At 44.0% G+C, this 25,532-nt stretch overlaps 1 protein-coding gene across 3 annotated transcripts in view; it reads right to left on the bottom strand.

The window, feature by feature from the left end:
* LOC142767112 (putative sodium-dependent multivitamin transporter) overlaps nt 1-25,532 on the bottom strand; it is a 239,775-nt gene that overhangs the window by 198,736 nt on the left and 15,507 nt on the right. For all 3 annotated transcript variants that reach the window (XM_075868338.1, XM_075868339.1, XM_075868340.1), the window contains exon 2: nt 20,424-20,564. In XM_075868338.1, coding sequence (XP_075724453.1) covers nt 20,424-20,564 — 141 coding nt within the window. The remainder of the gene's footprint in view (nt 1-20,423; nt 20,565-25,532) is intronic.

Raw genomic sequence — 25,532 nt, 5'->3', positions numbered from 1 at the left:
TATGCCAGAAAAGGCATCGTAAGTGGTTTCTGGAATGTGTTTGGGGGATAGTCTACGGAGTCCTTTTGACGGGTGGAGCCTATCAAAATGACCAGGCAAGCAGGTATCTCAATGACCGTCTCCGAGAGCCCGACAATGTTGCTCAGAGTAAGACCGACGTCTTTTTGGTTATTCATTATGATCGCTGCGGCTGGTGCCCTGAGCTCGACAGCTCCACTATTCTGTACTGGCACAGAAACAGAAGCCAGCATATGTACCCCCGCACAACAGTGCAGAAAGGAAATTATCCTTTTCTCCATGCAAACAGTCATATAGACTTTTTCTGCTGTGGAGGCGTAGAAGGCTGACGAAGCACTTTTGCGCCCCAATCTGTCTCGTACCGCGAAAGTTGCCCATGGTATGCACAACCTTCTTGCCGACCGCATGATGAGCAAGTAATTTGTTGGCACTCCGAACTTAGCCCAACAGCAATGGCAGACTGCGTTCTCGTTAACGTTTTTAATTAAAAAGCTGCTGGTGAGCGAGCGAGGCTGATCTTGAACACCTTCACATAAATGCTCGCTAGTTTCGCGGTAAGTAAACCAGTTAAAAGGAACAGAAATGTTTATGCACAAATATATTCACAAGCAATTAGGCCATTAAATTAAGTCTACTACTACAAATTTCGTGCGTTTATTTTGCCAGTAGAAGAACGCTAAAAGACTTGCTGTGACATTGTTGAGGGTCCAGTGATGCGTCCTTAGCTACAAGCGCTTATCTTAAAGAGAACAGGTAACTAGGCTAGTTTGTGAGAATTCATGTTAAGGCATTGATTGAATATCGTATTGCGCATGATGTGACATTGAGACAAATCACGCCAGCCATCGCACAAAACTATAGAGGAAACGAACTATTAGCTCCATGACACTGCTATGGATCAGCACATTTGTACGAATAAATCTAGGTAGATGAACATTTTGTGTAAAATTGATAATTGACTGATTGATTTGTGGGGTTTAACGTCCCAAAACCACCATATGATTATGAGAGACGCCGTAGTGGAAGGCTCGGAAATTTCGACCACCTGGGGTTGTTTAACGTGCACTCAAATCTGAGTACACGGGCCTACAACATTTCCGCCTCCATCAGAAATGCAGCCGCCACAGCCGGGATTTGATCCCGCGACCTTCGGGTCAGCAGCCGAGTACCTTAGCCACTAGACCACCGCGGTGGGCATTTTGGGTAAATCGTCTTTTGGGTTAAAAATTTTGTGTGAAAAATAAGAGTGAAGCTAAAAATATTTTTGTTTAGGGTTTCTGCAGCAAAACCAAAATGGTTATTATTTATTTTTGCTGAGTAACGGCAGAGGTAACGCCAGTTACTTTTTTGTGGTAACCGTAACTGTAACGCGTTAAGTTTTTTGTTGGTAACGCAGCGCGGTAACGCGTTTCTTTTTTTGTTGGTGTAACGAGTAATGTATTTAGTTACTTTTTTTGCTAACAGATACAACACAGCTGCGAAGCAACTGTCCAAGGCGGCGGTCAGGCCTGTGACGCGTCGGAGGGTGCTAAAAATTCCTGGGTACGGCCAGGCCGCCATTGGAATCTGAACACGTCTACCTTCAACACTAGAACGATATCTAGTAAGGCTAGGCTTAGTATGCTATTTGAGGAATTAGAGGGTAATAAATGGGATGTAATAGTGCTCAGCGAAGTTCGGAAGACATGTGGGGCTTATACACTGCTGAAGAATGGACACGTCATATGCTATCATGAATTAGTTGACAGAAAAGAACTAGGGGCGTGGTTTCTCTTACACAAGAACATCGCTGGAAACATTGAAGAACACTACAGCATCAGTGAGAGGCTGGCAAGTATAACAACTAACTTTAACAAGACGTAAAAGATGAAGCTGGTACAGGCCTACGCGCCCACATTGAGCCATGATGATCATTTGGTTGAACACTTTAATGAAGACGCAGAGTCAGTTATTAATAAAATAAAGACACAGCATACTATTTTTATGGGTGACTATAATGCCAAAGTAGGCAAGAAACAGGCCGGAGACCATGCAGTGGGGGAATATGGCATCGGCCATAAATATGCGAGGGGGAATTTATTAGTAGAGTTCGCAGAACGTGACAATTTACGGATTACGAATAGCTTCTAAAGAAAACAGGCTAACTATAGGTGCACGTGCCGAAGCCCTAATGGCGAAACTAAAAATGAAATCGGCTTCATTCAGTGTGCACAACCAGACATTGTACAGGATGTGGAAGTAGTTGGCAAGATTATATGCAGTGACCATAGAATGGTAACAGCTCGTATTCATCTAGACCTAAGATAGCAAAGGCACTAACTGATACGCAAGTAGTCAAATAATGAACTGGCGTGGAGAATAAAAATACAGGAATTGAGAGTTTTCCTTCACAATTGATTCGAGGCACTAAATGAGATAATGGAAAATAGCGTTGACACAATGAACGATAATCCTACTAGTATCGTCAGTGTGCAATTGAAGTTGCAGGTTCAGTCACTAGACGGGGGACTGGCAATCTATTACAGGAGACAAAAGATCTTATTAACAGACGATAAACGATGAAAGTCTCAAATGCAACTGACAAAGTAGAGCTACTGGAGCTGTCGAAGTTAATCAATAGGCGTAAAGTAGCTGATATCAGTTGGTATAACATCGACGGAATTGATCAGGCTGTAAAAAGCGGCAGAAGCCTAAAAACTGCGAAGACAGACTTCTTCATAGGTGAAAATTGGATGTATATGCATTGAGAAACAAGGAATGTGTCTTCATAATCAATATGGATAGTATAGTCAAGATGGCAAAGAAGTTCCACAAAAAGCTGCACAGAAGTAAAAAACACTGGGATGGTATTGTGAAAAACTATAACTGTCTAAGAGAATTTGACAACTTACCATTAACGACAGGAGAAGTAAGGAAAGCCCTAGAAGCAATGCAAAGAGGAAAGCCGCTGGTGAGGATAAAGCAACAACGAACCTCCTGAAAGATGGCAGAGAAATTGCGTTGGAAAAATTAACCACCTTATATACAAAGTGTCTTTTGACGGGAAGGGTACAAGAATCTCCAAAGAACGCCAGCATATTCTTAATCCTTAAAAGAGGAGACGTCAAGGACTTGAAAAAAAAACAAGCCAATCAGCTTACTCTCCGTTCTCTACAAACTATTTAGAGAGCAGTAGCTGATAGAATTAGGAAGATATTAGAGTTCAGTCAGCCAAACAACTAAGCAGGATATCGTACCGGCTGCTCTACAATATACCATATTCATACTATTATTCAGCTAATAGAGAAATGCGCTAAATACAACCAACTCTTATACATAGCTTTCATTATTACGAGAAGGCATTTGACTCAGTCTAGACATCAGCAGTAACCCAGGCACTGCGGAATCAGGGCATCGAAGAACCTACATAAACATACTGAAAGAAATCCACAGGGGATCCACAGCCACCATAGTTCTCCATAAAGAAAGCGAAAAAATCCCAATAAAGAAGAGTGCAAGGCAGGGAGACACTATCTCTTCAATGCTGTTCAGCGCAACTTTCCAGGAAGTATTTCGGCTCCTAGTCTGGGAAGAGTTAGAGTTAGAGGTAATGGATAGTACACTGGTAACCTGCAATTCGGTGATGACATTGTCTTGATGAGTAACTCATGGGACGAATTACAGTTAATGATTTCTGTACTGCACACGGAAAGCAGAAAAGTAGGTATGAAAATTAATATGCACAATACTAATGTAATGTGCAGCAGTCTTGGCAGAAAACAGCACTTTGCTATACGTAGAGAGGCGCTGGAAGTTGTAAAGGGATATGTCTACTTAGGACAGGTAATAACTGCGGAGCCAAACCACAATATTGAAGTAACTAGAAAAATAAGAATAGGGTGGAGCACATATGGCAGGCACTCTCAAATCTTGACTGGTAGATTGTGACTAATGCTCAAGAGGAAGGTGTAAGAGCACATCTTGCCCGTACTTAACTATGGAGCAGAAACCGGGAGGCTTAAGAAAAGGGTTCAGCTTAAATTGAGGACGACGCAGCGAGCGATGCAAAAAAAAAATGATTTGTGTAACCTTAAGAGACAAGAAGAGAGCAGAGTGGGTCATGGAACAAACCGGTGTTAATGATATCAAATTTGAAATGAAGAAAAAGAAATGAATGTGGGCCGGATACGTAGCACGTAGACAGAATAACCGGTAGTCACTAAAGGTAACTGACTAGATTCTTACAGAAGGCAAACGCACGAAGGCGAGGCAGAAAGTTAGGTGGGTCGATGAGATCAAAAAGTTTGCGGATATAACGTGGCAATGGAAAGCACAAGACCGGGTTGATTGGCGGATCATGGGAGAGGCCTTTGCCGTGCAGTGGGCGTAGTGAGGTAGCTGATAATGATCAATATAGCCACCCAACAATAAATGGTTTCAGCGAACATCAAAGGTACGGCGTCAACTGTACTTGCATACGCCTGAAAACTGAACTACAAAAGATTATTTCAGTCTAAAATAACTCGCATGTGTCATCAACAGCAAATTGCGCCCTCCACCGGCAACCGCCTTTTTTCCATGGCGTGGGACGTCACAAACCGATACAAGCAGCACCGTCGTCTGCTACCGAACGACACGTTGAACACGCCGTCAGTGTGTTCACTGTGTTGCGAGTGTTGCTTGCCGCGTGGTCCGAATATGTCAGTGTACAGCAAGTGTTGTGGCTGTCAATGATAACATCGCCATGTCATCGTCCTTAGCATCACCTCGTGATTGGGAAGCACGTGGTTCATCGAGCAGCAGAAGCAGTGGAAACGTCATGTACGCTGCGCATTTTGACTTCGAGCCTAACACCACTAGCTCAAGCGATGAAAAAAGCGTTGAAGACGGGGTGAACACAAATGCCAACTTGCTCAGTGTTGAGACAGATGTTGCGAAGGCCTTCCGAGAAAATACAAAGCTTTATTTTAAGCGTGCCAAATCGACAAGCGATGGGATATGGAGCCTGTAGCCGCTGCATTCGCCAGTAAATATTAGTTACTTTGCGCATTGGAACAAGTAAAGCGCGCAGAATTTTGTTTGCCAGCATACGTGCATGCATATTTTTGATGCTGAACATAATAAAAAGGTGGCCGGAAGAACTTTTCATGTTTGGACCAGTGTTTTCTCATCAATTGTTGCGTGCGGCATACATATACATAAGCCGAGCCAAACCACATGTGAGCGTGGCGCTAGGGTTATCCACAGTTTATATTTTGGCCGACTTTTCGCTTGAACTCTCTCGGTAGCATTCGGTTCCGGTAAATCGATTGTAAGTGTGACGCTTATTTATGGCCATGTGAGGACATTTATTAAATATTTATCCGTAGTGGCAAACGGCATACATACGCGTTGCACATACACAACTAGGCCAAATCGCGTGACGGGGCAGTGTTCGACCTCAGACAGATTGACGCAAATCATTTGCTGCATGTACCAGATCTACATGGTTCATGCCCCCGCAAGGGCGTCTGCGCCAGCAGGCGTTTAGTGAGTAGCGACACTACGCACCCGAGCAAACGGGAGGATTTTGGTCTCATCCCATGCCTAGCCGTGCGGGGCTGAGCTGTGTCCGGGGAAAAGGGGATCCTGGGGGTTGAGCCGATGCGGGGTGCTTGGACCTTTAAGGCCCCCAGGCAGACGCAAGATACCTTTTGGCCCCGACTTCACTTAGACGGACCCCTGAGCCGACTTAGCCCAGAGAAATCGGCAGTCGCTTTTTCCTGTCTCTCGCACCCTTCTGATAATCGTCTTTTTTCTCTTCCAATCATTCCTATCATCTCCTCAGTTCTGTTTGCTTCCATCTTCCAGGCGGTAAGGGTTAACCTTGTGTATGTGCCCTCCATTGGTCACATAATATTTGTTTATAGTTGCTTTGTACAGCGGGCACTGGCTTGCCTTTTTATAGTTGTGCTGCCCCGTCCCTATGTTGGGCTCGATGATGGGCGTCTGGCATGGCTGCCGAATTTTCATATACTTTACGGCATCTTATTCATTTCCTAAACACTCTGGAAGCAACACTGAAAGTATTCATAGAGACAGAAAAAAATTTCTCGCGCTTCCATGGGATCCACTGCAAAACACAAGAAAATAACGCGAGAACGATTTGTCCGTTTGTCGTTTCAAAATGCCTCAGCAGTGCCCTTAGTCCAGGGTGTCAGGCTACACGTATGGCTAGTGGGGACCTTCTTATCGAAGTCCAAAGGAAGGCCCACTATGAAAACTTGACAAAACTCGGCTCTTCTGAAACCACACCTGTATCTATCCAACCATCCCGTTCCCTGAACAGTTCTCGAGGTGCAGTGTCGGATCAAGACCTAATTCCCCTGACAGAGAGTGAGCTCTTTAAAGGCTGGAACGAACAGCATGTATCACATGTTCAGAGAATGAAGGTTAGGCGTAACAACAAAGAAACCCCAACAAAGCACCTCATTCTTACATTTTGCACAAGCACACTTCCATAATATATCGAAACAGGCTACATGAAGTTAAGCCCCGACCCTACATCCCTAACCCCCGGCTTTGTTTTAAGTGCCAGCGTTTCGGCCACGGGTTTCAGAGCTGCCATGGCCATCAAACCTGTGCAAAGTGTAGTTCGCGCGAACACGCTAAGGACAAATGTAATGAAGCAACTACCCCACTGCGCGAACTACGATGGTGGATACCCCACTTAATCTCGCACATGCCCTACATAGAAACATGAAAAAGAAAAACTCACACTGAAAGTAAATGAAAACATGCCCTTTAGGGAGGCGTGCAGGCGTCTGCTAATGCAGGTTCCTTCTTTCGCGGAGGTGGCACGAAAGGGGGCAGTGCCACCAAAATCCACGGCGGCCGCATTTACCACACAAAGTGGACGGGCGGCAGTGCCGTTCACCCTATCAGCGGAAGTAGCAGAGGCTTTTCCGCCACGAAAAGGCTTGCAGGCCTCCAGACTTGAAGTCCTAGGGCCTTCTGTTAAGACAGATAGCCCTAAGACTTTCGTGCCCGCATGCTTAACCGCGAGCGGGCATTCAGCACCTCGTCCGATGTGATGAAAACAGCAGCAAGTCCAATGGTGTCTTCAGCGCCGAAAAACAGGCGCGGCTTTTTGGAGCGCGCCAGAAAATAAAAAAAAACATCATCACGGGGCCTGACAAGAGCTCCTGACTTAACGCAATATTCTTTTATTACACACAGCACCTCGTTACACTCATAATAGATACAGAAATCACAATGGAACGTCAGAGGACTGCCTAGAAACCTCGACAATATCCAGGAACTCTTACACAAACATTACACAAACTTACCCCGAAAGCGTTGTGGGTACAAGTGATGAGCTTAATTTCCTGGAACACCAATTTTTTACATCAATATGTATTATTCAGGAAGAACCACTATGACGCTGTAGCGTCTTCTGGTGGTGTGGGCAATATAGGTGATCAGGGCGTAGCAAGTATACATCTACCACTGCAAACATCCCTTGAGGAAGTGACTGTTCGAGCAGTTCTTTTGAACTTGTCACCATCTGCTCTATTTGCATACCTCCAACGTACAATCTCAAAAAACACTAATTCGAGACACTGGTAGATGAACTAACGGAAACTTATGTTGATTTGGCGACTTGAATGCACATAATGGTCTATGGGGTGACTCTCGCTGCGATGCACGAGGTCGCCTAATCAAACAGTTTATCGTCAGGTGCGTGTCTATTAAACAGGAAGGACCTAACTTACTTTAGCCTCGCCAACAAAACCAATTCATGCAGACGTCTCCGCATTGTGTCTCCATCGCTTGTATCTCTGCTTCAATGGAAAGTGATCAACATTTCTTTCGGGCATGACCACTTTCCGATCATTCTAAGTACACCAATAGACAAAGGTCCTGCACATGTTCTCAGATGGCAGACAGACAAAGCGTACTAGGAAAAGTTCAGAGAAGCTATATACTCGCCTAAGTTGGTCAGACAAGAATAGATGCAGCTGTAGACTTTTTGACAGCTCTTCTTATTGATGCTGCCACAAAGCATATCTCACAAGTTGGACGGTCCATCAGGCAACAAGTCCCTTGGTGGAACAGTGAGTGTCGGAATGCACGTAGAAAGCAAAATGAAGCGTGAAAGCTGCTTCGAGAGTCTCCAACAGCGGAGAATATTACAATTTTTAAAAACAAAAAGTCTCAAGGCAGGAGGACGCGCCACCAGGCCAGCAGGGAAAGTTGCCACAACTTTATATCACGCATCAATTCATATACACAGGAAGCTAAAGTCTGGAACATGGTTAACAGAATAGCAAGACGACAAGTACATCCGTTCCCTCTCGTAAACACACAAGGTGACAGCTTGGGAGATCAAGCAAACGTCCTTGGTGCACGCTTCGAACGAATTTTCATCTCGTCACACTATAGTGAAGCCTTCCAAAGACACAAAACAAGAATTGGAAAGCAGAAACTAGAACACAAATGTACAAAACACGAAGGTTATATACAACGAAGCCTTCAGCTTAGCTGAGCTCCAAACATCATTAAACTCCTTCAGTCATTCCGCCCTAGGTTTTACTCGTGTGGTGTACAAAATGTTAAAAAACCTACCGATCGAAACGCAAAGAAACCTACTTTGCTCGCACAAGGCTACCTGGTTTTCGGCGCTATCCCTACTTTTTGGAAAGGGGCTATAACTATTCCCATTTGGAAAGAGGCCAAAGACCCTTCCTCAGTTTCGAGATATAGGCCTCCTGCACTTAAAGCTGCATGTGCAAACTTTTCAAAAAAAAGGATAAACTGCCGACATGTGCATTTCCTTGAAACAAACAATTCGTTCGACCCATTTTAGTGTGAATTTTGAGAGGGTAGATCCACCACCGACCACCTTGTTCGTATCAAAGCAGAGACCACAGACACTTTCGTCCACAAACAATAATTTCTTTCGGTGTTCCACAATAACGAAAAGGCTTACGTTACGACATGGCGCTTTGGATTATTAAGAGGCCTGTCCCACCTTGGCGTGCGCGGCGGAATGTTTACCATATTGAAAAGGTACTTGTCAAATCCAATATTCCGTATCCAAGTGGGAAGTGTTCTCTCGCGAACATTTGTACAAGAAACACGATTGCCGCAAGGTGTCGTACTTAGCTGCACACTTTTTATTATCTAAAAGAATTCTTTGCGCTTGTCCATCCCTCGAAATATGTTTTACTGTACATATGTCAGTGACGTGCAGCTGCCTTTTAAGTATTGTAATCTGGCAATGTGTGGACGGCAGGTTCACTTCGGTTTGAACAAAGTCTCCAATTGGGCCAAAGAAAACTGTTTCCGGCTGAGTGCGCATAAAAGAAGAGGATTTTGTTCTCCAGAAAGAGAGGCATTCATTCAGAACCCGATATCCATTTGCATGGGCAGCCTCTTTCTGGTAATACTGAACACAAATTCATAGACCTAATCTTGGACGTCAAGCTAACCTTCATACCACGCATCGAGCATCTAAGAAACAAGTGCATAAAAGCCATGAATCTTTTAAAGTGTTGTCACGTGTGACAAGGAGTGTCTGCTCAATTTGTATGCGACTCATACGTACTCGCCTACACTATGGGACAATAGCATATAAGTCTGCGACACCTACTGGCCTTAAAATGCCTGTTCCGGTTCATCATCTAGGCATCCGTCTCTCTACGGGTGCTTGTCGCACGAGCTCCGTGGAGAGCCTGTACGTAGAATCAATCGAAAGGTTGCTTCACCTACAGAGATGTTACATGTCTTTTCAATACTATCTTAATGTGCACGCAGGCAAGGAACATCCTTCACATTCTACAATTAATGAGCTGTCAAGTCTTCCTGTGTTCGAGAAGCGACCTCCTATGAGACAGCCGTACTCACTCCGTGTGAGAGGCCTAGCGAAGGAAACGAGTGTGCCACTTGAACACAGTTTAATGGCTCCCGCAGTATGCCTGCCACCGTGGCAGTGGCAGGCAATAGATTGCGACGTGTCTTTCTTTGAGTTTACGAAGCGCGCACCAATTGCAAATATTCAGACTTACTTCCTAGAACTACAACTGAAATACACATGTCCTGAGTTATTTAAGGATGCCTTGAAGACCAACACTTCTGTCTCATAAGAAGCCGTCGGCCCATCGTTTACGGAAGCCGGCATTCTGCACCCTGGTACAAGAATTATTAGCGGCGAAGCTTATGCGATACTTGCGGGTGTTAAACAGACTAAACTTATAAAACTACAGATGGCGATAATATACAAAGAATTCCTAAGCGTAGTAAAAGCTCTGAAAACGTAAAAAGCACAGAAACCTTGTTCTTGTCTCATTTTATTCGCTTTTATGCACAGTCTACTCATCCAAACATCATGTTGTAGTCTGCTGTGTGCTAGGCCACCGCGAAATACAAGCAACGTTCTGGTGAACCAGCTAGCTGTATCCACCAATAAAACCGCTACCAACACATCGATACGAATTTCTGCACTTGAAACCTTTTATGAAACGAAAGCTCAGAGGTTATTGGCAGGGCACAGGTGACACACAGACAGAGATAAATTGCATGTCATCAACGACAACTTTGTCGTTGGCCGCCAGTATCGAAATCACGCAACACACAAGTAATACTTACAAGGTTAAGAACAGGACATACATACACTACACATTCATTTCATTATTTTTGTTGCGATCTATTTTTGTGTGATAGATGTGGAGAAGCACTCACCGTACTTCACGTTTTAGTTCAGTGTAAACAATTAGACACGCTGAGAAGACAACACTTCCCATTACCCTACTGAGAACAGATAGCACTTCATCCAGCCATATTTGTCGATAGGGAACCACTTTTCACACATAAATCGTTGTTCGCTTTTTTGAGAGAACTACGTAGTTTTCATGTTATATACCCTGGCATTCCATAGCACGACCTCTCTAAAGAGGTCTCCGCTGTGGTGGCTACGCTGAACAAAGCAGTTGCCTCACGGCCCTTCGACGCAAGGGTGTGAACGATCTAGACACTCGTGCTAATGTTATACATGTCCACAACGGTTTTTATTATCACAAACTTTTGTCATCCATGATACTACACACATTTCACGACATGGTCATGTTTCTATTACTTCTATGTTTAGCGGGAGAAATTTTAAGACCCTTATGCAGCCGCTAATCATAATAATAGTCCATATCTCTAGTCCAATGAACTGACACTCTTTGGCCATCCAATGGCCCTTGCGTCACAAAACACCAAATAACAATAACAATACAATGGTGATGCAATGGCATTCTTCCAACTGCTGCAAATAATTTCGTTACAGTGGCAAGTCAGACTACGTAAAAAAGGCCCGATTACAAGCGCAGCTGACTATGGAACACGATCATTCTCCAGAATACAGACTGTACAGCAGCTCACCCTGCAAGCGGCTCGTGACGTCACGGCAAGCGAGTGCATCAGTGTTGCATGACTCACAGGTGGCTTGGTCGTTTTAAAATATGTTATAAACTAACGACTCAGCCAAAGTCGATAAAATTTCGCCAGCTGGTCTGTAAATATTCAAGGATCTACCCCCACAACACAGAGTATGGTCGAAAATTGGGTGTCATGACCCCTTCAAGAGAAAATTCCACTGCAATGAGGGTTCACTTTCATTGCAGTGAAGGCATAACGGTGACTGTGCCACACCACACCTGTGTTGGTAATTATTCAGTTTTGCCAAGTTCAGTTTTATCAGTCAAGTGTACCGGTGCCACGACGTTTTGGAAGGCTCGTTCCCATTCAGGGTCACTCGATGCCACTGGAACTGCGGTAGCGAGCTTATGAACAACCTGTCAGTTAGAAAATGAACTGACTCGGGTTGAAAGTAAGCGCGCCGCAGTGACGACGGCATTGGCAAGCCATGTGATGTTTACTACGTCACAGCGACAGTAGCGCTTACTTCTCCAGTGGTCACCTTCGCTTTCAAACCTGTGAAGTTTTAGACGCGAAGCATCTCTTCCTAGGATCCCTGTCCTATGGCGTCGGTGTTGTCCACGCACATACAGACTAGGCATGCGAAACTCTCTCCCCTTTCTCTCTCCGACAGGAACGCGTTACTCTCTGCACTTCTTTCCTACCACCTGCTTGTGCTCAATCGCCCGCTCTCTAGTCTAGGCATCCCTCCGAGTGTTAACCAACACCCTATAAAAATTCGTCAGGCCTCTTTAGTTGCTCCTTTCTCCGCGTGGTATTTTACATTGTGGGGCCAACCCAACAACTCGAATAATGTCTGGCTACGCTGTAGTCAGGCTACTCTCGGCACGTTTGCCCAGGCAAGTTAGTGGGTTTACGCCCAGCCGCTGTGAAATTTGTGTTCTTCGTGGTGCGTGTTCATGCGCAATTCGGTATTTTTTGTGTCCATGTGAGCATTCTTATTTCGGCGTACACGTGTTAAAACCCGATGTGATGTTTGGTGTGAAATTGCAAGGATCGCAATGACTGCAAGTTCATGCAACATGGGCTGGCGTTGTGTTTGTGGGTGCCGCGGAAACTATGACAATGGGTCAAAAGTGCACCTGTAAAAATTCGCAAGTGATGACGCGCAGAGAAGCGTGGGTTTGAGCTATCTCACGGAAACATTTAACGCCAACAGTGCATTTGCAGATTAAGAATTCTAACATTGGTTTGTCGGATAGTGAGTTGTCATTCTTAGCTGCAAGTACCTGTAATTATCGAGACCGCTTTTCGTACATAACACCGCTTTTCGTACATAATAACAATATTTCAACACAACGCTGAAGAAGCGTGCACTTCTCGTGAATATTCACTGCTCAGTGAGGCGCATTTGTAATTCATTGTCACAGTATAGCTGAAAAAGCTTCTATGTTTCTCTTACTGCCAAAAACGACGCCCGGTTTTGTCTCTGTTGTTTCTACAAGTTGATGCGTGCAACCATCTTCCAATAAAACTTGTTATGTAGCAAGGTATTGCGGCAATAGAAATGGCACTATCATCATGTGATGCAAGAAAGAAAACAAAAATACTGAAAAAAGTAATTTTTTTCATTGAAGTTCTTGAAGTGCGCCTTCGAAGTTGGTTTTCTTTTTTCTTTTATTGTTTCATTCATTTCGTCAATAAATAAAGAATCGTAGGCATGGTACTTGCCCCGTCCATGGATAGCGAAATTCATAGCGTCGCGTAAAAATAATAAGTTTGCTATGTGACACGTATCACTGTGCCGTTTTTTTTAAGAACGACTTCGTGCTTATACCAAAGTTAAATATTTAAAAAACAACTATTCGCAGATTGTATCTAGGGATAGTGTGTTTCATGTGTTGCGTATTTACCACAGCCGCTTTTTTGTGCTCACAGTTTTGTCAGCTGCACATCCAAGCAGAAAATTTTATAACGACGCTGTCACGCCAAAATGAACAAACAGGAAGGATAATAGAAGTAGAACGGGAGAAACGCAAGCTGAAGTACAATGCTGCACCTTCCACCTTTCCAAACTGTCCTAAATACTGGTCCTCATAGCAAACACGTCGTGAATTGCCAGCGAAGAAGATCGCAAGAATGGAAAGCGCTAAATTGCAAGAAGCTATAAACAGGTCGCTTTATAGAAAACTTGAGCAAAAAGAAAAAAAAGTGTCTTCATTAGCTTACTTCAAAAGTAAGCTGTCATGGACCTGCAATAATAGTTATTCGACAGTAACTATCAGTGGCGAGTGCGTAAGGCTTCTTATCATCGAAAACAATCCTTTTCCTTGCGTTAAATGCTCATTGACTTTTCTCCCAGATCTTTCACTTTCTGTAGTTTTGAACGAAATGCAACTTCGATCGCTTTCCTGTGGTAGCGTGGTTTCAAGTGCTGTGCTTGGGGTAGCGCTGTCACATGGTTCTGGTAACTAAGCTAGTTGGGCAGAAACTGCCGTTGAGAGTACGCCAAAAACTTTCTTTCATGCAGTGACCAACGCAGTATGGTCGCTTCGCTGGTATTTTCTTTGCTGCCACAGACCGGCATTTGTACATCTGAAAATGGTCACACCGCACAAACAATTTAGCGATTGGTAGTTCACTCAGCAACCGATGTTGTCTCGAACAACATCAGCAGGCTGAAAAATGACAGCATCCAAGGCAATGCGCAGAAGAAGGCCGCCTCCCAGAAATCAGCAACACTAAAGAAAAAGTCATGTATTATCAGAATAAAGGTTATCTTGTGTGGTTTATTCTCTCGAGAGTGAAACTACCTCAGCATGCTTCGCTTGCAGAGAAAACGTCTCAAATGCATGACTTAGTACTTCGCACCAATCACAGACAATTACAACATCAGTAGAAGGGAGGGCAACGCTCCCGAATATTGTAACGCTGAGCCGGCACGAGCCCACATGGTTACGTCACGCAGCCATCGAAAATGCCTTAGGAATCTAGGGGGCATCGACCTATGTAGCACCCACGCGCCTTTGGCGCTGTACTCTCGCTCCCAGAAACTTCATAATTTCTTCTGAACTGCCACGGCGTGCCATAGCAATCAGTGGCTCTGGGACTTAAAACCCAACCCCCCCCCCCCCCCCCAAAAAAAAAAATCCAGAAAAGCACCTGTTCACGCGGCATTCGCTTGCAAAATATCATCTAGGTACCACTGCACCGTCATCAGATGCTACAACAACCAGCGCAAGAGGTAGAGATTAATAAGCGCTAAATGTTAAGTCCACAGCGCATCGCGGGAATCGTGCGGGTGTGGTGTTTTCACCTTTCACCGATTTCTATCTGCAACAAAAAACGTCCAGCTTCGTCGGCAATGGATAAAAGCAGTGAATTAAAATGACTTCAAGCCTAGTAATACGAGCGTAGTGAGCATGTACGATTAATAGACTTACTGCGTGCACTCAAGAACTCACGCGCGACGCCAGCAACCACGCTTACGAGAAGCCATCTAGGCAACGCTGCACCGCTTTTAGATGCAAAAACAACCAGCGTAAGTGTGAGATATTACTCAGCACTTTCTGTGAAAATCACAACACTATACGGCAAGCGTGATGGTGTGGAGTTTTACGATTGGCCAGATTTTCATCCACAACGAAAAACACCGAGCTCCGCCACGAGTGAATATAATCGCAACTGGCAGGGAAAACTATGAGTCCAGTAAAAGTGTACGAGTAAATATAATTGTTGCGCTTACTCAAACACCACACCAGCTGTTCCGTTTTACAGCAGCGACTTGCGTGCTGTATCAGAATCAGAATTTATTAAAGTCAGAATTTTATTATTAAAGGTTGAGTGAAGTTACAAGTGCGTGCTATACAGGAGGAGGTCCCACAGTCAAAAGACTGCATCGGGACCTCCTGTCTAAAATAAAATCAAGTAAAAAGCACACCATCGTAGCAATATTAGCGAGATCAGTCATTTAAAGAAATATAACATTTATAGAAAAATAATACTTGCGATTACATCAAATATTTCGCTTTTAGCATATCACAGCAAAAAAAAATGACAGGAGAAGAGTAAAAGAAAAAAAAACAGGTAATACAACAGTGAAATGATCTATATTCAAAATACACTGAACACAAAACACATGTATCCTAAATGAAAGACACAGTTACTCTTTCGTTATTCGGAATGAAGTAAGTGCACTTACGAAAGCGGCGAGAGGTGGACGTGGAACTTGGTGAGTCACTTCATGGTGACCTTCAGTCAACTCGGCTGTCAAGGACGAGCTGGCTAATGACAACTGCTCAGTTTTTCACACAAGCCCTTTTTTTCTGATTCTTCTCGTCGGCTTATTTCGCGTGCACATAACGCCTTACGCAAAGAGCGCGGGAATGTCTGTGGGAATGCCGGAATATATTAACATCGTCTGTTGGGCTTCATTACGCACACGCAGACAGTGGAATTTATTCTGGAACAAACGGGGCCACTAGTTTATATGGTTCAATATTATGCGCCACAAGTGTAAATGTAGGTGATCCTAGCCGTGAGCGATATTATCGACGACCGACAATCCATTTGCCGCTATCAGTACCGGAGTGGCTTGCTGCAGCCTCACTTCAGTTTTGTGACCTAAGTTTCGTGACACAAGTTCAGCGAAATGAATACTTTCATCTTGGACACGCTTACTGACACTTTCGAAAACGTCACCACCCCGTGACAATATCCCAAAAAGGGATTGCAGCTCCTCCGACAAGAAGTCATTCCTTCGTTAACAAAATGAATTTGACAAAATGTGAAAAATTAGGATTGGTGCCCCAACCTGCAGGAGCTTGAAACGGCTGGACCTTTAAGGCGGCAATGACCGCAAGAGTAATCTGAATACTATTCCGGGCCTGCTTGTGAAAGAACATTACGAAAATGCTGTTCTATTATAGATCAACAAAACGTGCTCTTACCATTCACGGGCTTTCACATGGGTCAACGTTGAGCACAGAAAAATTGATATTGCGCCTTATGTCACCACATTATTAATCCTCGTTGCTTGCGCTGTGAAACAATGTATTATGCTACGCCAACTAGCCCAACACTTACACTTAGTGAACTCTATATAGCAAATGATAGTTCTCCCATATTTCATTCTGCCATCTCTATAGAACTAGACGTGACAGACATTTAGCGGCATGCCTGAACATTGCCTTTTTTACACGCCATAAAAAGCCCAACAATGCCTATCAGCAACTTTTTTCGAACTGACCACTGCCGCCGATGAAAACTTGCTTCCTAAAAGACTGGACATCCCGAGCCTGTGCGCATTGATGTTATGTGGGGTTTAACGTCCCAAAACCACCATATGAATATGAGATACGCCGTAGTGGAAGCCTCCGGAAATTTCGACAACCTGGGGTTCTTTAACGTGGCTTCAAATCTGAACGCACGGGCCTACAACACTTGCGCTTCGATTGGAATTGCGACTGCCGCAGCTGCGATTTGATCCCGCCACCTGCGGGTCAACAGCCGAGCACCTTAGCCACTAGAGCACCACTGCGGGGCAACCTGTGCGCAGGGTGCATTGTGCCATTGAGCCGAATTACACAACAGAAGTTGCGTCAGTACCGAGCCTGGCGTCATGGTTCACTAGCGACACATGCACGAGGGCTGTTTATTCAGCAGGATAATTGCTTGTCCTTGGTCGAGACCTTGGAGGTCCCGAGGTCAAGGTCCACATGTTTGGGTGTGTCAGGGGCGCAGTTGCCAATAGTAGGCGCCCCGAAATTTGAGACTCTGGCGCAGCTATGTGCATTCTAAGTTTGTTTTATCAGCCTATGGAGCAATTAATTTAATTTCAAGCAATTTGGTGCAGTTGACGCAAGACTGCAGTGACTGCGCAACGGCAAACGAAGTTCACACGAATCACATGATCGAAGTAATACATTAAGGTGGCAGCGAGGTGCTTTCACTGCTTTAGAAGAACTTTCGAGGGAGGTTCGGCAATATTTACGAGTACTTTGCCAAACAACAGGAAGTGTGTCAAACAGCACGTAGCCAGGTATGGTACCTTGTTCAGGAGCCCCCCAAAATGAAAAGAGAATGTTTTTTTCGGAAGATATTACAACGCAGAAAACTGATTTCACTGTCATCTTGTGCAGTATATGGCCCCACACCTTCGGTCCCGACTTCCTTCATTGAAGAGTTCGTAACCTGGACTCTCAGGTGTCGCCGTCATGTTTCACATAAAATTTAAAGCAACATACGCTACGTACGAGTAATAAAGGCACACGATTGCTGGTGACGACATCATCTGAAGCAGAGGTGAAACAAGCGGGTTTTCCCCGACGCACGAAGGACGCATACCATGAGACCACTTCGCGAGTAAGGCCTCCTGTCGATGGCTTCTCAAGCTGAGACGAAACACCCCGCCCGGCTTTTGTCTGGTAAAGGAGCACCAAAGAACGGCCACATAGAGGCGCACTGTTCGGAGGGCGACTCTGAGCTTTCATCGGACGGCATTCCGAGGTTTGTCGAATGAAAAAGCACGAAGGCAAGGAAACATGAAGGCGCACCATTCGAGCGAAGACTGCGAACATTCAATCAAAGAAATTTCGGCTTGTGTTTTGTGAACAAGCACGAATGCTGAGAAACCTAAAAACGCTCCGTTCGAGTGTGAAACATGCTGTAACAGTTACCTGTCACTCAGACTCCTACAAATGCTAGAGTGATAGGTTCACACACTACATGGGCATGCACAGATAAGTTTTCGTGCCTTCTTACTTTTCCAGCAATGTGCACACTTTGAGCTGTTAGTTGGTGTTTGTCGTGTGTTGACTTCCTTTCTCTGTGTTTGCACGCCCTGCCTTTGTATAATGGATGGGTACCAGCTTACTAAGCTCTGTTCTTTTCTTACGTTTTCTGCAAGTTAGTTTGATTGAGGCTTTAAAGTTACCATCGTGCGAACTCCTCCCGCGCGATCGCTGTGATGAATTCCTGTATGTAGTTAGTGCCTAGTGAGTGCACTGCTGGATACCAAATGGGTAGTTACAAACCGTTATATTTTTCGTTCATGCCTCGACTGATGTCTGAGTTCATCCAGCCTCCTTGAGGAATTCGGTAACTGTCCTCCGGGATTAGCGATTTCGCAAACACGTCTTGTTGCCCTCCTCACACAAAGAAGATAACGCTTTCCGAGCATAGGAGCATTGACAATGGAGCAACAGTGCCATCTCAACAATGAAGATGGTGAAATCATTTTTTTTGGTAGTCGCACTCATCTCTCCAGCAACGCTGCTGCTCTTTTCTTGTGGACGACACTCATCGAGGTGTTAGAAATATGCCGCAAGGAGGACCTCGGTTCGAAGTGTTACTCACGATTCCGGAAATGCTGTGTCTTCTTAGTAAAAATAAATGTGGCTGAACTTGCCGACAGTGCTGAGGTTTTCAAAAATGGCGACATGATCTTATGTCGCCGGTCAACTTTCAGGTTTTTGAAAAGATATTCCGTGGAAGGGCAGTGGCTTCCTTGGTTGCTGTAGTAGCACAGGCTCAGACGCTATGAGTGCTGTCATTGTCGCTGATGTGGCGGCCATGATTTATATCGAGGTCGATGTCTCGGTTTGCTTGGCGTGGTCGGGAAGCAGCCTGTATTCCAGTTGTAGCCCTAGCTGCCTGCTGCTAGTCGGGCGATATGGGATGTCTTTTGGGTTTTTTTGACGACATGCCCTTGGATCACATCATTGCGTGGGGCTGTGGAACATGAATAAATAAGCAGCTCTAGAAGATGGCAGGTTGTTCTCACGGTGAAATAACGCTTCATAACGACTAGAAAACACTGAGCGTTTTATGTGGGAAAACATGGACGCCGCAAATGAAAAGTCAACGTTGAAGATATTACCACTTTGATATCATAGCGACGTGAACTGATGCCAGCCGTTGAGTACCATGAGCATCCACGCAAGACATCGTATTTTCTGAAGAGGTCATCAAACCTTGTAGCATTATCAGTGATGTTCGCATAAGCTTTAATTAACTTGGCTGTTCACAATCTGCGCGTGATGTTGACAGAATGATCTCCATTGCAAGGTATCCCAGATATGGTGGCGTGGTCAGCCCCGAGTTTCGCTAGCAGCTTCAGTAGCTGAGACACCACTACATCACTGTGAAATACTGAACGCGTGTGGCAATACTTTTGAAGCAAGAAGAGTGACCTTCCGTAGCTCCAACGCTTCATTCTTCGTAGGGGTCTTCTCACCGATGGCAACCATTTCACGAATATTAGGTATGTTTAATATGTGCTATTCAATACTATAACGCAGTTGCCTGGAATGCTATTCTGCCTAATACTTTAAATACTTGAATATTCGCACCCTCCTCATGAATAAAAAACGTTGGTGTCCTTCTAGAGGTGAATCCAATTTTTCACGAACTCGATCTTGTCAAGCTTACGTAATGCGCAGCCATAGTTTACCACCATTCAAGTTGAGCTAAGTTCGATTCACAAGTGGTTGTAGTATACACTGTTACATCACATTTCTGTAAACTTGCGATTCATTTTCTGCTTAATATGAATCAGCCCTCTCCTACATGTGTTCTCGCGTGTTGGCATGTGTGAGACAATTGCGTTTATAAAGGCTGCTCTTAAACAAAGATTGCGTTGAAATCAGTGAACCAAGGCTTGAGAGACTTGATACCTGAGACGCCTCACTAAGACACTGCTTCAGCTGCAAAAACTGCATGATTTCTAAAAATTCATATATGGTTGCATAGTCCTTAGGGCAACATGTTAACTATAGTTACATGACGGAACGTGCTTATTTACACAATGAATTTTCGCAATAAATAAAAGCGTTTCATGCAACGTTTTGTTATGACTTCTTTATAAATACATTCGAATGAGCAATGCATTGCACAATGACAAGATCTGCCTGCAATAAGATTGCGTGATACCTTCTCCGTGATAATCAAAGTTCGCCTAGATTCAGCACAAATTGCTCAAACAGGACAGACGGCACTTTACCATTGCCTCCTGATCAGCCTACCTTTTCGCTTGTTGTAGCGTCCTCGCTGCGATGAACCGCTGTACTGCCATCTGGTCGAACCCCGTGCGCACAAAGCTATAAGGGAGTGTTCCTGCTAGGCAACTCCAAAAGTTCTCTTCACTTGTTAGATCAAGGTTGGTTCTGCATTTGGGGAAAAAAGAGCATTTTTAACCTTAATACTGCTTTTTTTCAGATCGGTGTACGGTTGCAGCAAAGTATTTTTTTCTTAAGGTGTGTTCAGGAAAGACGTAACATTATCTGTGTTAAATATTTCACAAGAAACACTCTTAAAAACAGTTAACCAGCGAAAGTGAAGCGTGCGGTCCCTTTGTTTATTTCCATGTTAACGCCGACGCTTCTATAAACCTACTAAATTTTTAGTTACGTATCTTAAGAAATGTTAATTTGTGTTTGCCACCGACACATTTTTTTCATTCATAGTGTACCTCATGTCCATTGAAGTCACAATACTAAGTTCAAGAAATAATGTAACCTATAAAAACACGTCACCAGGAGCTATCACGCAAACATATTTCAACAGAGTTCTATCATTTTCCTTTTGTTTCTCTAGCAGCCCCATCAAAAATTTGTCCCTTGAATCTGAAAAAAAAATCTTTTCAAACGCATGGGTCAGGCTGTGAATGCAATAGCAAGACGTCATTGTGTTATTAAATAATAGGGATACCAGCAGCTAACTCTTTTTGACAGTACGTCATGTTGAGCTAGTTGGCACATATTAAGTTGAAATATGTGGCGCAAGGTTGCAAGTAAGAAGAACGAGAAGAGAGAGAAAGAGCGCCAACTCACAACTAAATTCATTTTCATCAAGCATTCGCAATATAAAGGCTCTTGAAAGACATGTGAATAACTTTTAATTCACCGCACGTGGAGGCATGAATATTTTTTATGTAATAAACGATTATTACAATCATGATATCTGGGAACCAGAACAAACAAATATGCCTGATGTAATGACGTCGAAAAAATCAAACACACCCAAGCCTGCGCAAAAAATGCAAGAAAAAACAGCAAAAAGGCTTACAGGCACTTCGAAGCAACCATGTAAAGTACATCTAGATCCAACAGTTGTAAGTCACTATTATGCAACACAACTTAAGGCACGCTGACGCACGAGTCACCTTATATCCTCATGTGAAAGGCTTCGAGTAACTCCCGCGCCCGCGCATCCAGACTCCTTCCAAGTACTCGCGTGCGATCGAACTGCCGCCTGCAGCCACACGAAGCACAGTGGAAAGGCAAATGAGACCCTGTTTCGTTCCCAATTGATAAAGAATGCTCCCTAAACGTTCATTTGTACAGCGCCCTGTCTGGGCTATATAGACCTTGCCACAGCGCACGGGAATTTCATAAACAGTGCCCGCGGCACAACGCAGGAAGAGCTTTGAATGCTTCTTTTCGCACACCACCTTGGCACCTCTTGAAGAAATGCGGGCACAGAGCCTTAAAAGCTTATTCAGAGCAGAGAAAACCACCGGCACATGGTGCCGATTTGCAACCTTTTTCAGGTTGTGGGAGATTTTGTGCATGTATGGTACAACGTGCGGTCTTTTTCTCTGTCCTTACAGTGGCTCTGGACTCCTGCGTTCCCCTTTCAGCCTCTGAAGCAATGTTTCAGACACACTGACCAAGACCGAATAAGGAAACCCGCCTGCAGTGAGCCGCAATAGCTGACAGGAAAAATTATCACACACTGTGCGCTGGTATTACTTGGACAGCGCTGAACTAAAAGACATAGCAGCTATATACCTCTTCACCACTTTTGAATCTGCAGAATCATATGAAAGAAGTGCTTTTTTCGTTCTAGGGCTGAACTTCCAACAGACGTGACCCTCGCCGAGAGTCAGGTTAATATATAAAAACGGCAAGCTTTCGTCAATGGGCAGTTCATGGGTGAAAAGCAAGCCTTTTTTATGTTGTCGTAACAGGTTCAAAACCAAATCTACCTCGCTAGAGTGCGTTACAGGGTTAATAGGTATTAACACCACAAGGAAATCGTCCACATATCTAAAATTCTTAGGGACTTTTCCTGGATCAACGGCATTTGCTAAAGCACGATCAATAGACGCGTAAAAATGATACAAAGAACAGGTGCAACGCAGGAGCCAAAACAAATGTCCTTTCTATGAATAAACAAACCATTAATAAAAAAGACAAAAGTGCGACGAATGTAAAATTTTAAAAGTGACATGAAGTTGGAGACGGATACGCCAGAAGTATTGATAAATGTTGTGCCCCCATTTTCCTCGATACAGAGTCTTACACAGAATAAAAGTTCATTATGAGGCACTGAATAAAAAAGATCCTCAATGTCAATCGAAAAAAAATAACTAATGTCACTTCTGCTTTTCAGGAAATTTATGACGTCACAGGAGCTTTTTGTTGCAAAAGGTTCTACAAATGCTAACGTATTCAAATTTTTTAACAAATAGCGACTCACTTGCAGCTGCCAAGTACCATTTTCTGTAACAATGGACCTATACGGCTTGTTAATTTTGTGCGTTTTTAGGTTGAAAAACACTTCAAAGGTAATTTTCTGGCAATCAAGAACTGATTTAGCCAGATTGGCTAAATTAAAAGTCTTACACAATTTAACAGCACGACTTTTTACCTTTGAAGCTTTGACAGTTTTAGGCTCAAAATTCTTGTTAATAGCAGAACTGGCTTTGTCCAGGAAACTGGAAGTAGACGTCACCACAAAACCGCCTTCTTTGTCTGCCTGAAGAAGGAAAAGTTCATGCTCCTTGAAGTACGAGACAACTCCGCCTGTGGTCAACTTGGGACGGTCATTTCTACGGCTCCGCAAAAGTGAGTCCACACCCTCAAGCAAGCAGCCCTTGCGATTTTTTTCGTCAGCACTGCGGGAAATGCCTCGGTTCAAGGCAAGCAATTCGTGGGCTGATACCTTAGGAACAACGCTGAACTTCCGTCTATACTTGAGCACCAAATCAACCTTCCCAGGAAGAGAAACCTTCCCAAGAACTCTTCAATGGTGCGGCGTTGGTCGCTTGGTCTTTAGCTTGGGAAGTCTAACCAAGATGCACTGCCACCAGTACTCCGTTGTGTCATTTGCTGAGCGATGAAAGAACCGCAGTTGTCCTTCAGCTATTATTCCCGGGAAACTCGAGAAACAACACAGCCGTAGCAGGTCAAGGTATAGGCGTACTTGCCTCCAAAGTTCCAGCTTAAGAATTTAGCAGATGCGTTTAGCCTGGTGAAACGAGGGTTGAACAGGACCAAAAAGCAATATGTTGTCGTTAGGTATTAGTCCTTTTCTTAAGCAATAGCCGATAGACCTAGCACGACAAGAAGCAAAAGTCATCAAGTGCACGTAATCCTGAGCCTGAGTAGAAGGTAAAACAGATTGGAAAGGGCCCATTGTAGAAGAAATAAAGCTTAACTGTACGTTACGTTTGGGTAGTTGGTAAATATTAAGCTGAAGTACGTGACGCAAGGTTGCCAGTGAGAAGAACGAGAAGAGACAGAAAGAGCGCAAACTCACAACATTTATTTTCATGAAGCAGTCACAATGTATCGGCTCTTGGAGGACATGCGCAGAACATTTCATTCATCGCACGTGCAGGCATGAACATTTTTTCATCTAATGAACGATTATTGCAATCAGAGTATCTGGGAACCACAACAAACAGATATGACTGATGTAAAGACGTCGAAAAAACTAAACACACCCAAGCCTGCACAAAAAATGTGACGAAAACAGCAAAAACGCTGACAGGCACTTCGTAGCAACCATCTAAAGTACATCTAGATCCAACAGTTGGAATTCACCATTATGCAGCAAAACTTAAGGCACGCTGACGCACGAGTCACTTTTCTTCCTCATGTGAAAGGCTTCGAGTAACTCCCAAGCCAGCGCATTACGGCTTCTTCGAAGTATTCACGTGTGATCTAACTGCGGCGTGCAGCCACACGAAGCACAGTGGAAAAGCAAATGAGACCCTGTTTCATTCCGCAATGATAAATAATGCTTCCTTAAACGTTCAATTGTACAGCGCCCTGTCTGGACTATACAGACCTCACCACAGCTCAGGGGAATTTCATGAACAGTGGCCGTGCCCATAAATGCTTGGTGTGTGAAAACGAAGTTTTCACGCACCAAGCACTTATGTAAAAAAGCAGCGTGGTTCATACCTTGGTAATAGTGATCGGCATATGTAGTGCCTGTAAACCAATGCGCTGGTATAACAAAAAAGTAAAAGGTGCTCTTACAGCGGTAATTGCATGTTACTGTACCCATCGAAAATAGGGGACATTAAAGCTTCGCTTTTAGGAGGTTAGCGTGTTAGCGACCTCCTGTTCTTAGTGCGTATTTCAAACACTTGAGTGCACGAAACCTTTTCGTATTTGCTGCGCACCTAATATATGTGGCCTTGAGGGAATGGGCGCAGTAGAGTGTGTGGATTTTGTAGTGAGGTAGTGGTTTTCAACCACGGAACCATTATGACAATCAAATATTCTGATGCCCGTTAGCAATGGACGTTTGTTCCGCGCATTATTACTGCAATATTTCATGTTGCATTGTGAATCATGTATACAGTACGCGTGTGTTTGTGAAACATGAAACTACTTTTACTGCATTTCCAAGTAGAAGAAATTCTTTTCTCTGTTTTCAAGAGCAGAGACGTGGCCGAGTGGTAAAACATTTGCTTGCTATCAAACGACATGGGTTTGGTCCCAACTATTCTTCATAATTTTTTATTATTTTTTATTTTCTTTGCACCCTTCCCAATTTTTCGCTTACAATATAAGATGATGACTTTTAGCTCACAACCCACGACACCGACACCGACCCCGACACCGACGCCCTCTCAAGAATTTCCACAATACAAGCTTGTTAACGCCATCGCGTTAGTGAGATATTTCACGATGTATATTGTTGTTTGCAAGTTAAGCCACCCATTAAACGCTGATATGCCAAAAATTACCTCTCGTAGATCTTATGCATCTATCGCATGAGTTGCTAACTTCCATGATCAGTGTGATTAAACAAACACTTGGGTTAGCTACAGATGTCATCGGCGACAATGTCTGGGCACAGTTTTTCTTAGGGCAAGCTTAAGCAAGGAACGT

The sequence above is a fragment of the Rhipicephalus microplus genome, chromosome 7, assembly GCF_043290135.1.
Source record: "Rhipicephalus microplus isolate Deutch F79 chromosome 7, USDA_Rmic, whole genome shotgun sequence".
In the NCBI taxonomy this organism is placed as follows: domain Eukaryota; kingdom Metazoa; phylum Arthropoda; class Arachnida; order Ixodida; family Ixodidae; genus Rhipicephalus; species Rhipicephalus microplus.
This window is presented reverse-complemented; position numbering and strand designations above follow the sequence as displayed.